Consider the following 12,236-nt stretch of genomic DNA (forward strand, 5'->3'; position numbering starts at 1 on the left):
GGAACGGCTTGCCATGCCATTTCCACCTGGCGCCTCAGTTGGACCAGCGTTCGTGCTGGACGTGCAGACCGCGTGAGACGACGCTTCATCCAGTCCCAAACATGCTCAATGGGGGACAGATCCGGAGATCTTGCTGGCCAGGGTAGTTGACTTACACCTTCTAGAGCACGTTGGGTGGCACGGGATACATGCGGACGTGCATTGTCCTGTTGGAACAGCAAGTTCCCTTGCCGGTCTAGGAATGATAGAACGATGGGTTCGATGACGGTTTGGATGTACCGTGCACTATTCAGTGTCCCCTCGACGATCACCAGTGGTGTACGGCCAGTGTAGGAGATCGCTCCCCACACCATGATGCCGGGTGTTGGCCCTGTGTGCCTCGGTCGTATGCAGTCCTGATTGTGGCGCTCACCTGCACGGCGCCAAACACGCATACGACCACCATTGGCATCAAGGCAGAAGCGACTCTCATCGCTGAAGACGACACGTCTCCATTCGTCCCTCCATTCACGCCTGTCACGACACCACTGGAGGCGGGCTGCACAATGTTGGGGCGTGAGCGGAAGATGGCCTAACGGTGTGCGGGACAGTAGCCCAGCTTCATGGAGACGGTTGCGAATGGTCCTCGCCGATACCCCAGGAGCAACAGTGTCCCTAATTTGCTGGGAAGTGGCGGTGCGGTCCCCTACGGCACTGCGTAGGATCCTACGGTCTTGGCGTGCATCTGTGCGTCGCTGCGGTCCGGTCCCAGGTCGACGGGCACGTGCACCTGCCGCCGACCACTGGCGACAACATCGATGTACTGTGGAGACCTCACGCCCCACGTGTTGAGCAATTCGGCGGTACGTCCACCCGGCCTCCCTCATGCCCACTATACGCCCTCGCTCAAAGTCCGTCAACTGCACATACGGTTCACGTCCACGCTGTCGCGGCATGCTACCAGTGTTAAAGACTGCGATGGAGACTGGCTGACACTGACGGCGGCGGTGCACAAATGCTGCGCAGCTAGCGCCATTCGACGGCCAACACCGCGGTTCCTGGTGTGTCCGCTGTGCCGTGCGTGTGATCATTGCTTGTACAGCCCTCTCGCAGTGTCCGGAGCAAGTATGGTGGGTCTGACACACCGGTGTCAATGTGTTCTTTTTTCCATTTCCAGCAGTGTATTACCTATTAGGGTGCTGCTTTCTTGTACCACCTAAGTAGGAAAACTAATAACTGGTGTTAAATTGAAGGAACTAAGTAATTCTTGAAGGTAATTCTTCCTATTAGACTGTTTCAGAAAATCTACATTGTGATCCCCACAAATAATAGTTTGCTTCCTTGTGTGTGGCAGACAGTACAACAGAGAATCCACAATTATCATGACATATACAGAGTTACATTTATAAAAATACCATTATTTAGTTTAAGCTCAAAGGCACATGCATCTATATGTTGCTCTCCACAAAATGTGCTGAAAGTGTATACCCACTCACATTTATATTTTTCATACCACTATATGAAGTTCAGACTGGCATAGTATATCTGTTATATCCACAGTTTCTAAATATTCAGAAAAAATGCAATATACTAACATTATTTTTCACTGTAGTTTTATGAGAATATTGTGATATTTTAATATTTTTAGTAGCTACCTGTTTGAGCTTTTCAGTAAGCTTAATTCATTTCAGTGTTGAAACATGGTACATTTATCCTAGTGCAAAAGAGAGGTACTCCTATGAATTGAAGTGCTCCCCTCCCTTAAGGGATTTGTTACTACCCTACCCAATTTACTTTTCCATTTCCTATTGAGGTGCAATCGTTTCCTAGTGATATCGCACCTACCAATAGCATTACAGAAACCAAACCCATGTCAGACCAAGTAGCTGCCTAAAGCAGGTGATCTAACACCATGTGGATCCTTCTTACAGACCAATTAACCTGGGACCGATCATATTGCACGAAAGCAAGATACAACCCAAAATTTGTATGGGTCGTTGCATAGTCTATTTTTACCAGGTCACTTTCAATATTGTAGCACTGATCCTTATTGACACTGTTCCCTGCTCCATTGACTATAACAACATGATCTTTTTTTCTAAAGTCCTTGCACAAGGATCCTATATCCTGCGCCACTTGGCTAAAACGTTTTGACCTGGTATCTGACACTTAATTTTCCTTGCAAAATCTGGGGCACACCTTTTCCATGGCTACTTCCTAACAGCAGAAATTACCTCATATATTCTACTTTTTCTGAATGAGTTGGTTCCCTAATGGAAGTCTGTCAGGTATTAACTACAGTTACATCTACTTGAGCCTCTTCTTTACTCAACTGTTTTATACATCAATGATGAAACAATCATATACTATTCTCCTTCTGTGGCCCTTGTTCCCTGCTACAATTTCCCACTTGTCTTCGCTTTTGTTGATGTAATTATGTACAATCTGAAAAGAGATGCACAAATATCTTGTCAGATCTTGAGTTCAAAGTGGTAAAGTAATGAGCAACTTGGTTTAAATATTCAGAAGTATAAACATGAGCAGTTCACTAAAAGACAGAAAAATCTATAGTATTCTTTGATTAGAATGTCAGTTAGCCATTGATGGAATCAGTCAACTGATACAAAAACCTGAATGTAACAATTTGTGGGACTATGAAATGATATTTCTTAACAGAAGGTAAAGCATGTGATATACGTTGATTCATTTGTGAGAATATAGCGAAAAAACAGTTAAACTACCAAACAGATTGCTTACAAAACTCGCAACCCATCCTAGAATCTTACTTTAGTCTGTGAGGTCGGTACCAATAGAACTAATGGCTGACAATGCTTGTATGCAAAGGAGGGCAACATGAATGTGCTTGAAGATGGATGTCAACTGTGCTGCATAAGAGTACTTACAAATATCTTACGAACGTTTGTGTCCTTATTAGCAGACATACAGTCATACGTCTTATAAAATAAAAACAAAATCCACTGACTACATTTAAATGTCAGACTTTTATTTCTATAGTTGACTTCGCAAAACTAAGATCTAAATTGCAGTAAGTGGATTTTATTTTAATTTTATACCTACTTACAGAGTTTCAAGAGACCATGTTAACAGACAATTCTAGACTTGTACTGAAACTCCCCCCCTCCCCCAAACTGGTTACAGGGCATGGATGTAGATCTGTTTATATGTTCATCTTACAAGATTTAGATCAGAAAGGTTCCCCAATAGAATCTTTGTCTACAATTTGAATGGAAAAACAGATGAACATGGATCACAGAAACAGAAAATTGTAGCCCACTGCTAGGGATCTGAGTGATGACATCATGGAATTTGAGACTCTGTATAGAGAAACGAGGTGGACAATTTTAGATATGTTGGCTTCTACGAGCAATCAGTTGACAGAAAAACTTTCTGGCTGTACAGCTGCATCACACTGCAAATAAAATTATTATCTGTTGCTAGGACATGAAATCAAGGCTGAGACGCTGAAATGAAGACTGAGACTTCGGTTTTAAGTATTCGGTGGCAGTTATTTTATTTTACCATGTGATGCAGCTGTGCACCCAAAAAGCTTTTATATCAATTGACGGATGGTGCGTCTAATTAAAACCCAAGTAAAACGAGGATAAAGTTGTGGTCTGAAGAAATGACTGCGGTGTTAGTGTGTAGTGTTTAAGTTTGATGGAAAACGTGGCCGAAATTATGTGGTTTATAGCTAGACACCAGAAGCAAATAAAGAGTCATCAGAAAGAATGTTAGAACTAATTTTCACGACGTAAGGCCAATGAGGTGTTAATTCTGTGTCCCAAGGTTTGTAGGAAACGGAATTGTACCAGGTGTGTGGCTTTCATATGCAACCTCATGTTTGATATGGGAAAATCTGTAAACTATCGTTACAAACTGAATTCTAGAAGCAGTTGTGCCAAAGAGCGATGAACATCAGTTTGCGTCGACATGAGCGAAACTTTTATTTTTAAGTGTGACGGCTATCGTGGTGGAATGCAAGGACTTGTATCGATTGAAAATGGTGTATATCGATATATAAACAGATCGAATGTCAACATTGTATTTAGGTATAATGAATTCTTGTAGGCATTTACATAAAGAAATTTTGCATAATGTGTATAAAAATGTATGCAGAGAGGGCGTAGGCTTCAGGAAAGTTGATTACTTTCTTGCGAGTAGTCGATGCGTCGATGTGTTTCGCTTTTTTTGTGACTGTAGAATGGTGCCGTCAGTAGTAGAAGAAACAAGAGTGTTGTATCAACATTTAAAGTAAATGAGTAGTTATACAAGCGTTGGATTAGACTTTTAAACCTGCGCTATCAATCTGATTCTGATTAGGAATGCTGTGGTGTCTGCTGTTAGACGGAGGTATTGGTTACCTGTTTGGTTGGCTAGGAAAATGGCAGCCGTATGTGTATAAATGAAGTGGAGTCGATGAGACGGGACTACGGATATTGTTTCTTGCGATGTCCCGGCTGGCTGATTATTTCGTAATAGTTGGATACGATCACGAAAAAGAAAGTAAGTACCAGTTGTCATTGTTTCATATTTTTCCACAGCTGTCACTGACAACTGATGCTGTCAGACTTATTTTAAGGTTGATGACCGTAATTAAAAGCTACTAAAGATTTTTATCTTGATACTGCCGAGAACTGGCTCTTGTGCAATTTATTGTTGAGGTTAATATGCGACAGCCGTCATGCTTCTGGTGCAGTAACGAAACTCAATATGTGACGGACTGTCAGAAAATCTCACAGAAGCGATATATAGCAGTAGCGACATAACGCCCTAGCACAATTTTTTTTTTACAATTTTTAATGGTATTTTATCGTAAGTAAGTGAAAATTAGGTTACCAAAGGTTTTTTTTGGAGGAGAATGGACGTTTTCATTCATATGGTGCTACTAGAACCGACTTTGTGTTGAGTGGGAGGAGATGTATCCTGCTACTTAAGTGCTTACAGCATTCGTTGTACATCGGATTCGTTGTCGGCTGTCAACTTTTGTGGTTAACGTGACAAAACAAATCATTGTAATTGCCAGTCTTCGTCTCAAGAATTCCGAATATGAACATAGCCGAGGTGCACACTGTTGTGTTGTAATGAAAACGCATCTGTTACCTTCTTAACGATATTAAATATTGCTTAACATCATTTTTATCTCCACTAAACCAATATTTCTATTGTTTTTCTTATTGGAGTTATTAAAGTAATTACTATCTTACTGAAACAGTCTTAGTTGTGGGGACTTTGTGTTTACCTGTATGAGAAAGGTTAATGAGCCATTGGGCTATAAACAGAATCAGTATCAGAATCTATTCCTCCATAGGCCTAATTCCAATAAATTGTTTCCCAGTGCTTTGAAATAAAGTATATGATTTGTCTCCCTCTCCAAATGGATTGTAAAACAACAAATATATTCATTGATGTAAAAAATTCTTTGTTAAATGTGTGTTGGGTGTTACTGTACATAGCATTACATGGTCGCCCTCTCTCATTCATGTGTTGTATAAAGAAACATTGCTGAGTGAATGCCTTCATATTTCATAATCTGCTGTCTTTCAGTTGAAACCTTTATAGAATGCCTTGCGGAGGAAATTGGGTAATTTAGGGCTATTTTAAATGTGAAGGTATCATTAAAGTTTTTGTACGTGACTCATTACTCCATATTGAAGGTCCAACACTTTCCCATTAACTTAATTCAATAGTTAAAAGTGTTGTAAAATTACATGCACCTCTTTTTGCCTCTCTTTCTGTGGTCTTAGTTTGTGTACAGTTTTCAATTAGTTAGATACCACTATCTGCATTTTGTGTAGATCATAACTGGGGCCTCTTGTTATGATCAGAGACAAATCAGTTTTACAGTTATACACTTTTTCAGGAAAACCTGAGTCAGGTGTGTGCGCAATTTTTGTGACTGAATATGTCACTCCTTTCTGGGTCACACTGAGGCTAAGTGACGGATAGTACACATCATTTTTCAGTCTTGTATAAATGTATGAATGTTGTTTTTCAAATTGTAATTATAGAGAACCAGTTATTAATTGTTGAGAAAATGTTAATATTTTCCTGGCAAATTGAATGTTCTAAGACATTTCAGGCTTGCAACTGGTTTCCTCTTAATTACATATAGATATTCTGACTGAGTACCTGTCGGTGAAAACATTGTGGATTGTAGTTAATGACAACCAGCTACAAGCCCAAAATGTCTCTGAACAAGAAGGCATTAGTTACATTTTCAAGTATCCAAGTTATTGCATTAACCATGATTATACTGAATGGACAAAATAAAGCTGAAACATAACTGACCCTTGTAAATGAGCGGGAGAACTGCATAGCACAGAAATTTGTGAAAACAATGATTTTCGATGCACTAGTCCATTGCTGTTACATGCCTGCACATGGGATCCCCCAGACACACTGTCTGTAGTACTACTTCACTGTGTCATTAAATTTGAGTGAGCGAGAGGAGCAGACATATTTACTGACCATTATGCATCATGCGATCAGTACTTCGAAGAGCTGTTGTATAGTTTGATATCTCTCCACATCATATCACAATTCTTTCACAAAACTGTTTAACAAATCTCAGAAGATGAATGAGTGTATTGATATTTTCAACAAGACAAAATAGCTGCAGTAGCACACACTATTTTGACAAACTTGTCAGAAGTACATGAGGTTTTCAGTGAGGAGAAGACAATGAGCAGAGGCAGTACAATCTTATGGCTGCCTCGATCACCAGATCTCTCTCCCTCTGTGATTTTTTTTTTTTTTTTTCCTGTGGGGCCAGTTGAAGGTCCGGGTATGTTCATACACTCCTGTCACAGTGGAAGAGCTAAAGCCTAACATGAGAAACTCTGGAACAGGAAAGCAAATCTCACAGTGTGGTAAATTGATCACAGCCCTGCATCAACACCTAAGGTGCTAGTTCCAGCATTTTCTATTGTGATGTTCCTTATCGGGGTCAGTTCCACATGTGTCTCATTTTATGAATTTTCTCTTCCGGTTGAATTTTGTCCACCATGTAATGCTTGGGTGATCAGCAAGGAGAACTAGTCCTGCTTCATAGATGTTTGAGGAAAGATGATTTGCAGGCAACAAGGGCAGAACCATTATAGATGCCTGTGGGATGTCTGTAGGGGCCATTCTGTTTTATTGTGTACACTTCCCGAGTTTCTTAATGTAACTCTGCGTCCTTGTGTTTAGATAAGATGAAAACAAGATGCCAGAAAGTTCTCTGATACTATAATCTTTTCTACTTCCCTAGGAGACCACTCCAAACTGCATTATTAAATACCAGTTGCCAATATTTTGTCACTTTAATTTTGTATAATATGATTCATGACTGAGAAATATTCTGATCTGATCTGTGTAGAGACTGTTTTGAAGTACAAGTTGACATTAAGTGAGCCTAACTTATTCTGAGAGAGATTTGTTGTCGTTCTTGCAGACGTAATCGTTTCCAAAAATTTTGAGGAGTTAGTAACCTTGAAAGGTAATTATTATCTGTCTTACTATGTTTCTTATAAAGGTGTCTGGAAATACGGAAGCGTCCGATCCCACCCGTCTGCTTTGGCCCATGACGTCACAAATATGGCGGAAACAAAAACAAACACACACACTTTCCACAAGAAGCCTAATGACACTTACGGGGCAAGTGCGGGAAATGGGGTGTTTTGGGTGGGGGGCAAACTAAATATAAACAAATTTAGACGCCTTGCGTAGCTACAATGTGTAAGTGAAGACAGCCATGCATGAATACCCACCCACCTCCCCAGGGGTCGTAACCCCTGCAACCCATAGAAGATAAAGATGCTTCAGTAGCTGATTAGTGTTTTCTGTCTTTAAAAAAAAAAAAATCTCACGGGATAGAACGAACAGATCAGAAAGATAAATATAATAAATTAAAACAGAAATTGGAGGAAACAGATAATTAAAATAAGTAATAAGTGTTTTTAAATTAAAAAAAAAAAATCTCACGAGATAGAACGAACAGATCAGAAAAGTAAATAAAATAAGATAAAATAGAACTGGAGACAGCCACACTCAAACCAAACTCCGCGCCGTCATGACGTCACACACGACAACACCCTTACGTCACGGGTCAAAGCCGACGCGTGGGATCGGACGCTTCTGTCGACCCAGGTGTCTGACAGAAGCATTTTTAATTTGTCTGGTAATATTCCCTTTAATAGTGTTATGGTGTCTGAATACTACATTGAATAGGCCCTATATGTGAAAAGCAATTCTTTAATATTTTACTTGAGATATTATTAGCGCCATGAAAATTGTTAAGTTTGAGGGAGATAATTACATTCTTAAATTCTTTGACAGATTATGGGGAAATAGTGATTTGCCTCTGTGTGTGTTACATTGGTTCTTGCGTGTATTCTGTTGCTTTATTGGGGTCGACTGAAGCGTCCGATCCCACCCGTTGGCTTTGATCCGTGACGTAAGGCTGTTGTGGTGTGTGACGTTATGACAGCATGAAGTTTGGTATGCAAGTGTGGCGTGTTTGTAGGTGGTGTTGTGTTGCTGTTCGTGGTGCCCTCTGGTGGTGTGTTTAGGGGTTTCGTGATGTATGGTGTATTTGGTTCAGTTTGGTGTTACTGCTTGTTCTGGGTGGTTCTGGTTTTGGCTGCGTGTGGAGAGGAATTGTTTTCAGTGAGTTAACGATTTAGTGTTTGTCGTGTGAAAGTTATTGTAGTGCTGTTCGCTGTAGGTCATGTGTTAATTTGAGTAAATTAATTTGTTGATGCTCTTGTTAGGTATGAATATGATTGATAAAATTAACAGCGTGCATTTGCATCCTGAGATGGGGGCGAGTCCGATGGAGTATTTCTCCAGATGTTTTGCTTGTTGGTGGAGGTCGTGAAGTGTACTGTTTGTTGTCACAACATGAAATTGGCAAAAGTTCTGGCGTCTCGGACCAGGGACGGTTATATGTGGTGATGCCGTAGGTATAACCTATAGTGCTCCATACGTCGCATTTCTTGGTTCAACAAGTCTAGGTTGGGCATGTGCGAGATTGTGTTGCTGATGTACTACTTTTGTTATAAATCCTCTCACAGTTTTTATGCGCATGAGACTGGTGTGAGTGAGAGGAGTGTGCTTGACTGGTTTTCGTTTTGTCGTGAAGTGTGTTCGGAGTGTATTTAGTACAGGGGTAAGTTTGGTGGGCCTGGGGTTGTGGTGGAGGTGGACGAGTTGCAGTTTGTGGGAAAAGGAAGTATGGGAGGGGTAAGTCTGTGGTTGGTGTCAGGGTGTGGGGGGCTGTTGTATCGGGGGTGGGTGTTTGGAATGTGGTTTTTAGGTTTGTGGAGGGGTGGACTAAGAGGGAATTAGTGGGGTTAATTGAGGGGTTTATAGAACCGATTTCTACTGTAGTTCCTGATGCTTTTTCTTCTTATAGGGGTTAGTGTGAGAGGGGGTACAATCATTTAATAGTGAACCATAGTTCAGGGTTCAAAAATTATGAGACAGGGGCTTCTATGAATACCATAGAGGGGATGTGGGGGGGGGGGCTGTTAAGTCAGTTCTTGGTAATGAGCCACCCCCACAATGTGGCTGTGGAGCCAGACTGATGGTATTCCATATATTGGTGGAATGTCCCCTTCTTTTGGCCCTTTGTACAAGTATAGCTTTCCAAATTCCATATCTTTAATATTAGCAGACGATTCACAGATGCTTGAACTGGTCCTTCATTTACTTCGTGAAAGTGGTTTTTGTTTTCAGATATAAGGTTTTGTCTTACTCCTGGAGCAGGGGCAGGGTGGTTGTGGTTGGAGCCTCTCTTCATGTTTTCTAGGTTTATGACCCATGACCACTCCCCTATGCAAAGACCACTCTTTTATCCCTCTGTTTTTCCAGTTTTTAGGTTTGGTCTCTACCCTTTTATGCCTTCTGCTGTGTGTGTTTCAGTGTCCTCGTTTTATAGTTAGACCCCTCCGACTGAATCAGTCCACTTTTAGTGGAACCTCTCTCTTCCACAAGTAACTTTGGAACTGTGGGACAGATGCCCTTGCTGTTTTTCCCATAAACCCCCTCAATCAATCAATCAGTAAACATGGGAACCCCCCTGTGGGTCTTGGGGTAAGAATAGGTCCGAGGTATTCCTGCCTGTCGTAAGAGGCGATGAAAAGGAATCTTGCACGTTTCGCCTTTGTGATGGTCCCCTGCAGGGTTTGACCTCCATTTTTCAAAATTTTCCCGAAGAGCGAGCCAATTGGGGAAGGGTGCCAGATATGGTGCATTGAGATCTTTAGCCCACTTTCTCATCGTCGCATTGCAGTCCCGCCCATTCTCCATCTCTTGGGCGAGGGCACTTTCCTGGGTGCGTTTTCCACCATGCACTATCCAGTGTCACTTCCTGTGTCTACAATGACCATGCTCTTCTTTATACCTCATATTCAACATGGTAACCAGTCTGTTGTTGTGGGTCCACCATGTACCCTATTGGTTGTAGCCCCCTGACATCACGGGTATTGCTCTGCTGATGCCTGCGCCGTTAACTCCCCACGTGTGCCAAGGAGTAGATGCCCATCCCCCTGTGGCACCAGGTCTCCTGGCAATGGCCATCCTGCCAGGTGGCCTCTGCTGCGGCTGGGTGGCGTCTGTGGGGAGGGCCCCTGTTTGGAGTGGGTGGAATCAGGGTGGATGACACGCCACGAAGCGTAGTATGTCATCTCGTGCTGACGGTCTGCCGCCAGTAGTCTCTAAGTCTAACTTTAATGCTAAAATATATGACCCTAAGTTGTTCCCCTCCCTGACCACACCATGGGAGGAATTCCGGGCTAAGGATGGCAGTGAAACTTATTCACCCCAGTACCTCGTATGTATGAGAGTTGATGGGGAATCTTTCATGTCCATGAAGCCTCAGTTTTTTGTGGAGCATTTGGAGGACAAGTTTGGGGAGGTGGAGGGCTTGTCCAAAATGCGTTCTCGGTCAGTTTTGATAAAAGCAGCATTCTCTGCCCAGTCATGGGTGTTACTTGCTTGCGGCAAGTTGGGGGATGTTTCTGTTACCATCACACCTCATAAGAGCCTAAATATGGTCCAGGGTATCATATTGCACAGGGACCTTCTTTTGCAGTCAGGCGACGAGCTGCATGCCAATTTTGAGTGGCGAGGTGTTCATTTCGTCCGGTGCATCCATTGGGTCCAAGGGATAACCAGGTTGCCACCAGTGCCTTCATCTTGGCCTTTGAGGGTGGCACGTTGCCCGAGAAGGTCAAGGTGGTGGTCTACCGCTGTGATGTCAAGCCATATATCCCTCCCCCAATGCAGTGCTTTAAGTGCTGGAAGTTCAGCCATATGTCTTCCGGCTGTATTTCCAGCCCCACCTGTTGAGATTGTGGACGTCCATCGCATCCCAATACTCCATGTGCCCTGCCTCCCATCTGTGTCAAAAAGGCTAAGAGAAAATTTGAGTGCCTACATCCTGTGGCTATGATCTCCTCATACGCCGCCACTACGAGAGCAGTTCTCGCCCCATCAGTTCCTCGAATTCCTGTCACCTCTCAGAACCGGGCGACTACACCTGCCTCCTTGATGGTGGGGGGCACTTCCCCCCCCCTGTTGCTTCCGCACCACCTACTGTGAGTGCAACACCTACCCAACTATCAGGGATTTCAGTCCCCACTTTTGAGCCAGAGAAGGGTAAGGCTTCTTAGACTCCTCTCACTAGGAAGGGATCCCTTGGGTCACTCCCTTCCCAGGTTTCTGCTAGTGGGAAAGATGACCCCCACTAGCAGCTGAAGAGCCCAAAACAACTGGTTGTAGGGCTTCACGCTCATCCTCAGTCCCGGAGACTGATTCAGTGAAGTCCTCCCAGCCAGGGAAACCCAAGAAACAGTGCGAGAAATCGAAAAAGAAGACCCCTAAGAACAGGGAACTTGCTGTGCCACTCACGCCATTGCTACCTACAAGTTCTGCATCTGAGGATAGTGTTTGAGATTCTGGCCTCTGCTGAGGGCCTAGATCTCGCTGGACCCTCAGACACATTGGATATAGACTGCTAAGGCAAAAAGTCAGTGGCAGCAGGTGACCCTGAGGTGTAAACTGTCTCATTGAATGTTCCATGCCTTCCCAGTCTCACGATGATGATATCCTCCAGTGGAATTGCAGCATTTTTTCCACCATCTGGCTGAGCTACGGCAACTGTTAAGCTTTACACCTGCTTTCTGCATTGCCTTCCCCCCCTGCCGTCTGCGGCAGTAAGGGACATTACAGGAACTGTAGCGACTGTAATAGTG

The 12,236-nt window shown here is 43.0% G+C and overlaps 1 protein-coding gene across 1 annotated transcript in view; it reads left to right on the forward strand.

Annotated features, from left to right (window-relative positions):
* Window positions 1-4,069: 4,069 nt before the first annotated feature.
* The window catches only part of LOC126094520 (myotubularin-related protein 13), a 223,730-nt gene continuing 215,563 nt past the window's right edge, over window positions 4,070-12,236 (forward strand). The window contains 1 exon segment of the mRNA XM_049908937.1: window positions 4,070-4,503. Coding sequence (XP_049764894.1) covers window positions 4,449-4,503 — 55 coding nt within the window. The 5' untranslated portion in view covers window positions 4,070-4,448.

Source organism: Schistocerca cancellata, chromosome 8, assembly GCF_023864275.1.
Source record: "Schistocerca cancellata isolate TAMUIC-IGC-003103 chromosome 8, iqSchCanc2.1, whole genome shotgun sequence".
In the NCBI taxonomy this organism is placed as follows: Eukaryota; Metazoa; Arthropoda; class Insecta; order Orthoptera; family Acrididae; genus Schistocerca; species Schistocerca cancellata.